This window comes from Fusarium phalaenopsidis, assembly GCF_050370095.1.
Source record: "Fusarium phalaenopsidis strain FUZ10S chromosome Unknown contig_32332, whole genome shotgun sequence".
Taxonomy (NCBI): Eukaryota; Fungi; Ascomycota; class Sordariomycetes; order Hypocreales; family Nectriaceae; genus Fusarium; species Fusarium phalaenopsidis.
The window spans coordinates 2,873,906-2,885,557 of record NW_028145391.1 but is presented as its reverse complement, the minus strand read 5'-3'; the positions used below and the strand labels follow the sequence as shown (position 1 = coordinate 2,885,557).

The 11,652-nt window shown below is 53.7% G+C and overlaps 6 protein-coding genes across 6 annotated transcripts; 4 read left to right on the top strand and 2 right to left on the bottom strand.

Moving 5' to 3' along the window:
* Window positions 1–234: 234 nt before the first annotated feature.
* Window positions 235–1,555, top strand: LRP88_13882 (uncharacterized protein; the record flags this gene model as incomplete). Its single annotated transcript, XM_083250238.1, has 2 exons — window positions 235–538; window positions 588–1,555. 2 exons carry the CDS (start codon window positions 235–237, stop codon window positions 1,553–1,555), a joined length of 1,272 nt encoding a protein of 423 aa, XP_083094572.1.
* A 576-nt stretch (window positions 1,556–2,131) lies between these two features.
* Window positions 2,132–3,319, bottom strand: LRP88_13881 (mitochondrial carrier domain-containing protein; the record flags this gene model as incomplete). The annotated part of the gene is made up of 3 exons (XM_083250237.1): window positions 2,132–2,820; window positions 2,879–3,176; window positions 3,269–3,319. 3 exons carry the CDS (start codon window positions 3,317–3,319, stop codon window positions 2,132–2,134), a joined length of 1,038 nt encoding a protein of 345 aa, XP_083094571.1.
* Window positions 3,320–4,692: 1,373 nt separating this feature from the next.
* Window positions 4,693–5,779, top strand: LRP88_13880 (translation initiation factor eIF2 subunit alpha; the record flags this gene model as incomplete). The annotated part of the gene is made up of 4 exons (XM_083250236.1): window positions 4,693–4,770; window positions 4,820–4,982; window positions 5,038–5,245; window positions 5,296–5,779. 4 exons carry the CDS (start codon window positions 4,693–4,695, stop codon window positions 5,777–5,779), a joined length of 933 nt encoding a protein of 310 aa, XP_083094570.1.
* A 594-nt stretch (window positions 5,780–6,373) lies between these two features.
* Window positions 6,374–6,974, top strand: LRP88_13879 (endopeptidase catalytic subunit; the record flags this gene model as incomplete). The annotated part of the gene is made up of 2 exons (XM_083250235.1): window positions 6,374–6,642; window positions 6,698–6,974. The coding sequence occupies 2 exons, from the start codon at window positions 6,374–6,376 to the stop codon at window positions 6,972–6,974; spliced, it is 546 nt and encodes a 181-aa protein (XP_083094569.1).
* Window positions 6,975–7,276: 302 nt separating this feature from the next.
* LRP88_13878 (WD40-repeat-containing domain protein) lies at window positions 7,277–8,486 on the top strand (the record flags this gene model as incomplete). Its single annotated transcript, XM_083250234.1, has 4 exons — window positions 7,277–7,286; window positions 7,346–7,592; window positions 7,649–7,731; window positions 7,780–8,486. The coding sequence occupies 4 exons, from the start codon at window positions 7,277–7,279 to the stop codon at window positions 8,484–8,486; spliced, it is 1,047 nt and encodes a 348-aa protein (XP_083094568.1).
* Window positions 8,487–10,143: 1,657 nt separating this feature from the next.
* Window positions 10,144–11,584, bottom strand: LRP88_13877 (NADP-dependent oxidoreductase domain-containing protein; the record flags this gene model as incomplete). The annotated part of the gene is made up of 7 exons (XM_083250233.1): window positions 10,144–10,173; window positions 10,227–10,770; window positions 10,819–10,943; window positions 10,995–11,140; window positions 11,194–11,293; window positions 11,346–11,412; window positions 11,463–11,584. The coding sequence occupies 7 exons, from the start codon at window positions 11,582–11,584 to the stop codon at window positions 10,144–10,146; spliced, it is 1,134 nt and encodes a 377-aa protein (XP_083094567.1).
* Between the last annotated feature and the right edge of the window lie 68 nt (window positions 11,585–11,652).

The window sequence follows — 11,652 nt, the reverse complement described above, 5'->3', positions numbered from 1 at the left end:
TTGCCAGCGTTCATCAGCTGTTGGCAGTGAAGTAGTTGCACTTCCTGCTCTGCGACATCAGGCTTCATTTTCTTTCCCCTCACCAAAAAAAGAGGAGAAACTCGGAGATCACCTTCACGTTTCACCAACCCCCATGAAATCACCACATCCATGATGCAAGGCGCGACTAATACAAAGGACTCTTTGAGTCACGACAAACATAATGACGACGACAGTGACGGCGATATATACAAGATGTCGAGGTCGCCGAGCTTCTGTCTGGATGCTCAACTCAGCTTCCTCTTCGAAGAGAACGACAGCCATTATATCAAGAGTCTAGAGGCAGAGATGAAGCAGGAAAAGGAACGCTATCCCGGCGCCAGCGGCTGGGCTCCTGCCGAGGAGCGACTCTTTGAGATTCTCTTCATGCGACAGGATCTCCCGATGCTGCCTCCAACATGGGATGTCGACCTGCGTGGTGTCCCCCTCTCGGATGTTATATTCAAGACTTCGGACGACTTCTCCCCTATCATCTATGCCCACTCCAAGGACTTTCGAGGTGAGCCCCCCCTGTGGGTATTGCTGAATGCCTCACTGACATAGCGTAGCAACCCTGGCACTCACCCGGTTGATCGATCTCACTGCAAAGGCGAGGGTCAGTATCCAGAGTGGCCTTCGGAGAAAGGTCCCGCACCTCATCAAGCGGGAACTCGACAAGTATATCAGCTGGGCAGCCCAGGATGCCGACTACGCCCACCTGCGCATAGTGCCCAACATCATGACCGAGGTTGTAGATACGACCATGTCCGAGCACGACATTACAGAGTACATACAGGGCCGTATGAGATCTCTCGCCAAGCTACAGCGCGAGTTCCTCAGAGAGGATTCAAATCCGCGGTTCTGGGATGTGCTCAAGCCGAGCATCATGGCCTCCCCCATGATCAAGGTTGAGCCGGATGATTGCTTCCCAGCGTTGGCAAGGTGGTCAGCATCCACCGAGAGACGGCGGAATTCGCGTCTCTGTATCAACGAGCTCTCACCCGAAACGCCATGTCCTGATGGCAAGGTCAAGTTTGAGCCAGAACTTGAGAGCCCCCGCCTTGGTGGCGTTGATGTTGACAAGTTGATCCAACATCACAAAAAGGGACGCAAAAAGATGGCTGACTCTCGTCGAGAGAAGAACAAACAGAAACCCGCTGAGACGAAGAAATCGACAAAACCTCCAGCACAGACCAAGACACCTTCGAGAGAAGCATCACCCACACGTTCACACTCTCCTCCATCCCCAGTCGAGCCTCAAACACCTCCGAAATACACCTATCGCCGCCACCCACCCGTCGTATACGGCCTCTTCATTTTAAACACCTCCATTCTCCTCCTCACGACCGATTCCTCGAAAGGTTCGGACGCCTACGTCAGCTTTCAGGTCCAGATCGACTTCCAGGAGGAGAACCAGAGCGTCTGGAATGCCCTGACCATCGCCATCGCCGTGTGCCTGGCGCGAGATGAGCTGCGTACTCGTGCTGGGGACTTTGAAGAGTTACCTTGCCTGTCAGAGAGTGACCCGGATGCTTAATATTGGGGCGGATATCGTTGGGGGCGGTTATCACGGTCATGGAATTTGCTTCCTGCCTCATACTGCTTTTTACCTTTAGGAGTTTTGTTCTATACCCAAGGCATATGGCGAGATGCATTTCAAGATTTACATGGAGGTTTGCTCAACCCCCCTTTCGCAGCAACAAGGAACCCGTTAGAATAGTCACGAAATCATGAACCATCCGAGCATAATCTCATATTTGCAAAGTCAATCGAGAGGCTTTATTCTTGGCGCTCTCTATCTCTATGACCGTGTTGTTCTGATATATGTGATCAGCCAGTCCCTTCTATTTCCCAACGCCCAACAATGACGGCTGCCTACAGCCACGTGCGTCTCTTTCTCTATCCGTACATATATGGCCATCACAATTCATGTCTTCTTTTTTTCAAAGGGTGAGCTTCTCCTCTATGGAATGACAGGGGGAACGGGGAGACGTCTTGACCGTTTCGAGCGCGTGCAAATAAATGCCAAATCATGCAGAATAACGACAAGGTATGAAGAAAGGGTAGGGGCGTAAAAAAAGGTGCAAGAGTGTATGTGTATGTGTGGAGATGTCTACATTTCTTCGTGCTCGAGGGGCATCAGAACCTCGAGCTGCCGAAGGAGTCGTTGGTACAAGAACAGCATGCAGCCGCTCTGAATAAATGTCCATACACCGCGCGGCCCGACGCCGCGGAACCAACCTGCCACACCCTCGGTGCGGTAGATGACTCGCAGGCCGGTGAAGACAGACGAGGTCTCTAAGGCGATGGCGCCGGGTCGCGGTCGGTAAGTGTTTGGAGAAGATGTTGAGATGTGTCGGACCTGGGAAGAAGCGTGGTGATCCTTGGGGGCCCGGGTCTCGGCTGGAGTGTTGACCTGGGTCTGAAGCCGTGTCTTGACGACATCGAGGGGGCAAGTGATGACACCGGCAAGGCCACCAGCCGCAGCGCCAGTGAGGAGCTCGAGAGAGACGCCAATATCACGGCTCTGCTTGTACTTGCGGGCCCATGTGGTGAACTGCTCCCAGAACATGAACTGGAGGGCCGAGAAGGGCAGATCACGGTAGAGGGTGGCCTTGTAGCCGTAAAAGAGAGCAGGAACACCCTCAGTACGGACAATGGTGCGGGCAGCATCGAGGGTACCTCGGTAGTTGTAGCCCGATATGAAATGGGGGTTGTTGTAACGGCCCTGGAGCTGAAGTCGGGTTTTTAGAACCTCGGATGGGACGTAGACGATGGAGGCGGCTAAATCTCCAAGGAAGCCTACCGAGATTTGTTAGCGCTCTGCTGGAGCAATTGAGTCTTGTAGAAGCTGTTATACCTGCTGATAGATAGGACAGATGCTGCTGCACGCCATGATCTATGAGGAATCGCTTGCTCCATTCATATGTGCCAAAGAACATTACGGTGCCTGGGAATGAACCTCCAAGCGCAGGTATCCAGCCGCCGTACAGACCCCGCCGGATACCTTCTTGCCTCCATATGGTGTAGTAGGACTGTCCCAGCGACGTGTATTTCGACGGAACGTGAGGGTCGCCCTGCTGTCTTGTCTTTACGGTATCGAGAGAGTGCATCAACAAATCGCCAGTCGATCCTCCGATGCCACCCGCAATCATGGCCTGGCATTGCGGCCCCGTGTTAGCGCAGCTCGAAATCGGACGGTTCGGAATTGATTGGCGCTGTGTAAGGGACGCCCGTGGTGAAAACGTACATGGAGATATGGCGGTCGGCCCTCAGCCTCGACATCTTCCTGGTTTGTCATGTTCTGTTGAGTTGCGAGCCCGGCACTACTGCTATCCGAGCGACGGCCCGTCCAACCGGCATGGCGATGCTCCGGGGAGGGCGCAAAGTCGCTCGCGGACGTCGTCGATCCGTCGGCCGTCGTGGTGGCTGTCGTCGTCGAGGAGGGGGCGAAGACGAGGTCAGAGTCCTGTTGGAGACCTAAGGGCATGTCCGGGGAAGAAATCGGAGGATCGAGGACTGGGGTGGGCTCGCAACTCGGCGCAGCGCAGGGTCACGGCCAAAGACGGAGCAGCCCTGAATAAAAGGGAGAGGACCCCAGGAAGGAGGAAGACGAGGGATCGCTCTGTTGCGGTGCTGGCAAAGGAGAGAGGGCCGGGCGTCGCAGGGTGCGCAGAGAAGGAGATAAGAGTCGGCGATGTCGCGTGGATTTGTCGAGAATTTTGTTGGTTTAGATCCAATCTCGAATTGCGGCTGCTCTGCCGGTCCCCGACAGCTGGGCATTGGCCGTAGCGGGCTTGTTCAGTGGCGTCTTTCAGCGGTCTGCCGGGGCATGATTGGACCACGCTTCATGGACAGCCGGAAATCCAGCGCATCCGTTGACGTAGGGTCTCGGGCTGAGAAATTCTTTGCGCCGCCCGGGGTGCGCTGGATTTCCGGCTGTCCATGAGTGGCGTGCCTGTGGCGGACAGAAAACACCGAAATTCTGGTGATGGAACTGCGCTCTGTGTAAAGTGTTGATGAGATGATAGGACGATAGCAGCCACTAACAAGAAATATTTTCTTCGTATATATGTGAATATTTGAATTTTATCAACTCTTGACATTGAATGTAGGTATATAATATAAGTGAGAACCACAAGTTCCTCTGCTTGATAGTGAGCTCATCTTTTATCCCACCAGTGGACATGGTAGCCCACTTCAGATTTAGACACAGAGAACATGGATGTTAATACAGCCCAGGACTTGCAAGATACTACGAATTCAGTCCATATCTTATTAAAATCAATGATAATATCCCATCATCTCACCGATCTACAAGTAAAAACACCTGCACTGGCCAAGAAACAAAAGTCACCAGTTTCAAGCTCGGATTGGCGTTCAGCCGGCGTTTACCCCGCCACACCCCACCATCATCACTGCCTGTAAAATGTCAAAATTATGACTCTTCCCTTAACAACCACACCTGCAGCACGATTTACGGCCTAGCATCGAGATAATCGACCATCCACGCGTCGATACCATCGCAAACCGTCCGAGAATCATATCAGGTTTTTTCGACATTTTTTTCGACCCCCGACTCGCGTGCGTGCGACGCCGCCAGAGTTCGAAAACCCCACCTCACTTCGAGAACCCGACCCTACCTAACCTTGATTCCTCGACAACACCGCCAAGATGTCGTTAACAAACTGCCGTTTTTACGAGGAGAAGTATCCGGAGATTGACAGCTTTGTCATGGTCAATGTCAAGCAGGTCAGTAGCAGCCTGGTCTGCCCGGAATCCTCCCTCTGACCGACCACAGATCGCCGAGATGGGTGCCTATGTTAAGCTCCTGGAGTACGACAACATCGATGGCATGATCTTGCTCTCCGAGCTTTCGCGACGACGTATCCGAAGTATTCAGAAGCTCATTCGAGTCGGCCGCAATGAGGTCGTCGTGGTGCTCCGTGTGGACAAGGAGAAGGGTACGCAGTGCAGCCCGGCCGGGCGCTTCCAGCATGGAGATTGACTTTGGCGCAGGATATATCGATCTGTCGAAGCGACGAGTCTCCCCCGAGGATATCGGCAAGTGCGAGGAGCGATACAACAAGGGCAAGATGGTCCACTCCATCATGCGACACGTTGCCGAGAAGACCCAGACCCCGATCGAGACACTCTATGAGAGCATAGCCTGGCCTCTGAACAAGAAGTACGGCCACGCCATCGACGCGTTCAAGCTCTCTATCACGTTAGTCTAGGTGTTATCGAATGATAGGCGCAGATGCTAATTATGAGCAGCAACCCCGAGGTGTGGAACGATATCACCTTCCCCAGCGAGGCCGTCACCGAGGAGCTCAAGACCTACATCACCAAGCGACTCACCCCTCAGCCCACCAAGGTCCGAGCCGATATCGAGGTCACCTGCTTCGGCTACGAGGGTATCGATGCCGTCAAGACTGCCCTGCGCACCGCTGAGGCCAACAACACCGAGGAGACCCAGGTCAAGGTCAAGCTGGTGTCTCCCCCTCTCTACGTCCTGACCAGCACATGCTTGGACAAGGCCGTTGGTATCACACGCCTGGAGGAGGCTATCGTCGACATCCGAAAGAGCATCGAGGCATCTGGCGGTAACCTGGTGGTCAAGATGGAGCCCAAGGCTGTCACCGAGAGCGATGATGCCGAGCTCCAAGCACTGATGGAGAAGCGCGAGCGTGAGAATGCTGAGGTCAGCGGAGACGAGAGCATGAGCGACAGCGACGACAACATCCCTGAGACCATTTAGGTCATGGCCAGACGAAGCCTCTCCGGGGCGGGCTGAGCCGGCAGGACAGCCAAGGCCGCCCCAGGGTGAACCCCACGACGGGGTCGTCGGACGAGGGGAAAACGGTGTAATTAGAGGCGGCCTGGGAAGCTGAAAGAAAGCGTGTGCCTGGGCTGCAGAAGCATCACAAAAAGTTCCGACTTTCATGTAGTTATTCCGAGAGTGGTGGGAAGTAGGCGTCTGAAACGGCGTTGTCAACGAGCAGTTCAATGGTAACCAAGGCCCCGGGGTGACATGGTTAGCTAGGATTGCCAACAGTGCTTGGTTTATAGTTGAAAATGAAAGACATGACCCCGTAATATGATGGCATCCATCTGAAGGTGACGTTGGTTTCGAGGATTCAGGAGGTTCTCGTCTGGAGTGAGGTGCGTTGGTTGCGGCTGGCGCTAGCCGAGAAGGGCTTAGACGCCCAGGCCTGGGAATTTCTATACTTGCAACCTCAACTCGACCCATTACATTGAATTTCTAAGCCAGCACCACGACGTTTCTTTGTTTCACAGAGAAATGTCGAGTATCTCCAACCTCAAAACCAGGAGATAAACGAGGGCGACTGAAATGGCTCTCGGCTCAGCCTGGGCACGGTTCAAAGGCGGAGGCGGGGGAGTCGTCGGGTCAACCACCTGGAAGCTGTTCGGCCTCGCAACCTGGATCCCCGTCATCGCTATGTTCAACCTACATGTCGCCGAGCTAACAGTCGTCGACGGCGCGTCCATGTACCCGCTCATAAACGACGACAAGGACTCGACGCTGCGGAGGGACGTGATCCTGAACTGGAAATGGTCACCGCACGAAGGCATCGAGAGGGGCATGGTTGTGACGCTGCGGTAGGCATAATTTCAGGGAAAATAAAAGGATTTGAGCTGACTTTCCGCTTAAAAGGAGTCCGCTTCACCCTGAGGTCATCGCAGTCAAGAGAGTTGTGGCCCTCGAAAACGACGTGGTCAGGACAAAAGCACCACATCCGCTGCCAACGGTGCGAGTGCCGCAGGGCCATGTTTGGGTGGAGGGTGATGGACCGCCTGGGTCGAGCCTTGACAGCAACACTTATGGGCCCGTGTCGAAGCAGCTTCTCACGGGGAGGGTCACGCATATTGTCTTTCCGTTCCGCAAGTTTGGACCAATTCGATGGTGGGAGCATGAGCGGCCGCTTGAGTAAGATGAACGAACTCTTAAGATCATGTGGCATATGAACGGTGTAAGATACGGCAAAGTTATAGACTTGTACAATGTAAAATCACCATGAACATTTCAAATCAAAATATTCCGTTTAATTGGTTTCATTATGAAACCTCATTCATGGTGTTTCTCGTCTCTCGTTCCGCATCAAGTTCATGTGGTGTGGCCCCTGCAGGTACCATCAACCAGCGGCCCGAAGTCCACCCGAGCTTCAAAACAGTCCAGGCACTCTCCAAGCTCCAAACCCCAACATCCAGTGTGTCGTCAAGAGCGCAAACAAACATGGCTCCCGGTAAGTTTTACGCGCCTACATCGCGAAATTAGCCCAAGGTATGTCTAACAAAGCTCTAGCGACCCAGTACGAACTCTCCCCGGCCCCGGGCGACGCCGTGTCGTCAATCGCCTTCGCGCCGTCCTCTGGAACCAAGCTCCTCGTCTCGTCGTGGGACAAGAAGGTTTACTGTTATGATATCGCGGGCGGAGCGGGAGAAGCGACCCTCGTCAACACGTACGAGCACCGAGCGCCTGTCCTGGATGTCTGTTTCGGCGCTAGCGACAATGAAGCCTTTACTGCTGGCATGGACTGGGTTGTAAACAGGTGGGTGGATTGCGACTGGGCGCGCATCGAGATGCAGAGCTGATTGGAGTGGACAGGATCAACTTGGATACTGGCGAAAAGACTGAGCTGAGCAAGCATGCCGCGCCAGTCCGCTGTGTAGCATACAGCTCGACGCATTGTAAGTCACATTCCCGCCTCAGCTCGACTCAAGCTAACTTGCGATCAGCCATTCTGGTTTCCGCGTCATGGGATTGCAGTCTCAACCTTCACAACCTTGCCGACCCCTCGAGCGCCCCCATCCGAGTCTCCCTCCCCGGAAAGCCCCATGCACTAGCAGCTAGCCCGACCAAGGTTGTCGTTGCGATGGCTGGCCGAGTAATCAACATTTACGACCTCAAGACCATTGCCGATCTGTTCGTGACCGGGTCGACAGATCTTCAGCCATGGCAGCAGCGGGAATCTTCACTTCGATATCTTACGCGGGCTGTATCTTGCATGCCCAATGACGCCGGATACGCTACTAGTAGTATCGAGGGTCGAGTTGCGGTCGAGTGGTTTGAGGACACCGCTGAGTCGCAGGCGCGCAAGTACGCTTTCAAGTGTCATAGACAGGCAGCGCCCGATGGAGATGGCGATATCGTGTATCCCGTCAACGCGCTGGCTTTCCACCCGGTCCATGGAACCTTTGCGTCTGGTGGTGGTGACGGAACTGCTGCGCTGTGGGATGCCGAGGCCAAGCGTCGACTAAAACAGTACCAAAAGTTCCCCAACAGCGTTGCTGCCCTTGCTTTCTCGAGCGACGGCAAGTATCTCGCTGTTGGTGTGTGCCCAGGCTTCGAGACTGGCCAGGAGGACTACAACGGAGCGGGCCAGACAGCGGTTCTGATTCGTGAGCTTGGAGAGAATGAGGCCAAGGGCAAGGGAGCTAAATAGACGGACAATGTCAAATGGAGGGCGATCTCATATGAAAAGGCGTTGGGGCGAGTACAGAGCTTCGTTTGCTTGTAATTGAAGGTAGTCTTAAACCTAGGGGGTGTGCCATTTAGATACCCTGTACGGACTGGCATCACACTTGTGAGTATTTGGACGCCTTCCTTGTTTGGTCGTGATAAATACAGGAACTAATCAGATTCGATACAGATTCATCCCTCTCTTGCTGTTCCGAGTGATGGGCTCCTGCTCAGTTGATTCCCTTCTCTACCAGGCATTGTGTGGTCTGGATCTAGCGATGTCGTCTCCAAGTCTCCGATTTCCTGCACTCGCGGATTCATTGGCCGAGGGTATCCGAGCGATGCCTCGTTCGCATCAAAGCCATCACGACACTGAAACTCAGGGCTACTGGGCGGTGGGAGGTATGAAGAATCGGGACTCGGGACCTTGTAGTCTCGAATGCGGATGCCTCTGTGGATCGTGTACCTCCCCTTCTTTTCGATGATACGAGGGGCTCCACGGGGTAGAGGCTTCAATTTCGTTTCATGGCAAGATCCTAGAGGGTCTGTTTGTTGTCTCCTGGGGCAAGTATTCTGCGCGACTTCAGTCTCTTTAACGTTGAGGTAGTCTGCCACATGTCAGATCTGGGGCCCAGGAAGCGTACGTATGGATCACATACTTGTTATACCCTCGGACGTCGTTGATTCGTCTTCTTCGCTAGAGAGGATCGCTTCCACCCTCTTTCTCTTCGTCCTCCGGTGGTTGCTCGCGACCACTCGCCCGTCCACATCTGAATTCTCTCCTTCCTCCAAGGTAGTCGAGCTGCTAGAAGGCGGGGTCTCTGGAATACTACGTGAGCAGAATGGGTCAGTGTATTGCTCGTACCGCCTCGGTCGAACGTACCATCGAACGGAAGCAAACTCATCTTGAGTCGATTTCACGGTGTCGACTTCGCCGAGCTCGTCGTCCTCATCCAACTCTTGCACGCAAGGGCTGGGGACAATACTCGGCGTCGACTGGCGCTGCTCATTGTCTAGGTGGAAGGCTCTTTTCGGCGTCTCTGGCACACAATCGGTTTGCTCGTTTGTCCCCGGCAACGTTTCCTCATCCATGGTGGTCGACAGTATATCAACAAGACAAAATGCATTAACTCGGAAGACCAATTGGTGTTGAAGAAGTGAAGAACAACCATTGGTGAGTGGTAAAGGCCGGGTTTCAAGATTCCTGGGCGCAGTCGGCAAGAGCGTCCCAATCTTTGTTTAAGGAAGGGGCTTCTATCCCGCGCTTTCCTTCTCGGACACTCGACAATAACTTCGGAGAGTAATTCCGCCAGGAACTGGATTGTCGAGTTATTGGTACTGATAATGAGATAATTAATTCTCAATAGTTTTATTAAAAAGCAGCTGAGAGCTACTTCTCAAAAGAATTCGTGGCAAGTGAGATGGGATTTTCTGCCGTCCTCCGTCATCCTCCACCGACCTCCATCGTTCGTCATTCTCCGTCGAGCCACTGTTCGTGGGCATGTTGCGGCATCATTCTTCTGTGATGTGCTTGGCCTTTACCAAACATTCCTTGCCCAAACACCGCTCCTTTCTCGCCATGTCGGCAGCATTGATCGGGACGGTACCCATCTCCAAAAAGGTGCCTTGAGACGGGCACTCTACTCCCCTCGCTTGGCCGGAGAGATAGGCTAAACATTGATTAGTAGGGAATTCCACCAACCCAATGACTGGGAACTCTCACCTTAGGCGTAGGGACGTTGTCGAACGTGCCACCCATCTTGAGCAGCCAAACGTCCTGACCTCCAATCACCTGCCCAGGGCGGTGGAGGAAGTTATGGGGAAAGCCCGGATCAAATTCAACGGCACTGTCGATCTCGTTGATATCCTCTTCGGTGAGTTCGAGAGTGAGAGCCTCAATGTTGCCCCTGAGATGCTCAACCTTTCGGCCGCCCACGATTGGGAAGACGTAGGGTGTCTTGTGCATCACATATGCAAGGGCAACGCTGGTGATGAGCGAGTTCTTACGGTCAGCGATCGATTCCAGCACCTGACTGGTCTTGATCTCTCCTTGACTCGCCTCTACCTTTCGCCCTTCCTGGGCCTTGCGCTGTTCCTCGGTCTTGAACTTGCCGCCACCGAGGGCACCCCAAGGGGCGATTCCCATGCCTTCAGCTCTGCACATGGGGATGATTTCTCGCTCAAAGTCACGAGAAGCCGCGGACCAGCGACCTTGGTACACCGAGAACTGGCGTAGGCCATTGTTGCGAGCGTACTCATTCGCCTTGCTGTAAAGGGGTAAGCAGTTGGGGCTCGACAAGGGGTCGTTGACTCACCTCACAACCCAGGCTGGGGTGTCACTGATGCCTAGGTACAAAACTTTGCCAGAAACAACCAGTTGGTTGAGCGACTGCATCAACTCAGGGATGCTGGTGCTGTAGTCCCACCAGTGAACATAGAGCTGTCGCACGGTTAATATTTGATACTCGCATTCTCGTTGTGAGTGACCTACCAGGTCGATGTAGTCGGTTTGAAGGTTCTTCAGACTGTTGTTGACTGAAGTAACGAGACTCTTGGTGCCGTTGCCGGTGAAGTTGGCCATAACGTTGGTACTCTTAGGACCAGACCGGAAGTTGGTCGTATACTTGGTGGCAATGACTGGGAACAAAGTCAACAAGCTGTCTGTCAATATGAGCCCATGTGCGACAAACCCATCTCATCGCGGACTCCGCGCTTCTTCATCCACTCTCCCAGCCATTTCTCAGACTCCTGGAATTGGTAGTTGTTGGCGGTGTCAAGAAAGTTTCCTCCCTTCATCATGTGAGTATGTCGATATTGCGTGAGGGGCATGCTAGGTTCATACCTGTTCATAGAAAAAGTCAAGAATCGCCTCGGTAGTCGACTGATCGCATTCTCCCATGTAATCCTTCCTGAAAGAGAGTCAGTAGCTGAGGATTTGTACTCGCTGTCTATGACGTACCAGGCATTGCCAAAGTTCATAGTGCCCAGACAGAGGGGGGAGACTCGCACCGCGGCCGACGGCGATAAGAGTCGGTAGTGGCCCAAGGGGCTCTTGGGGGGTGGTGCCATAGGAAGAGCCATGGTGATTGATTTTAACGAAGGTTGATTTGGAGAGGGGAAGACACAATCTCGAGGCTTTCGAGGATTGG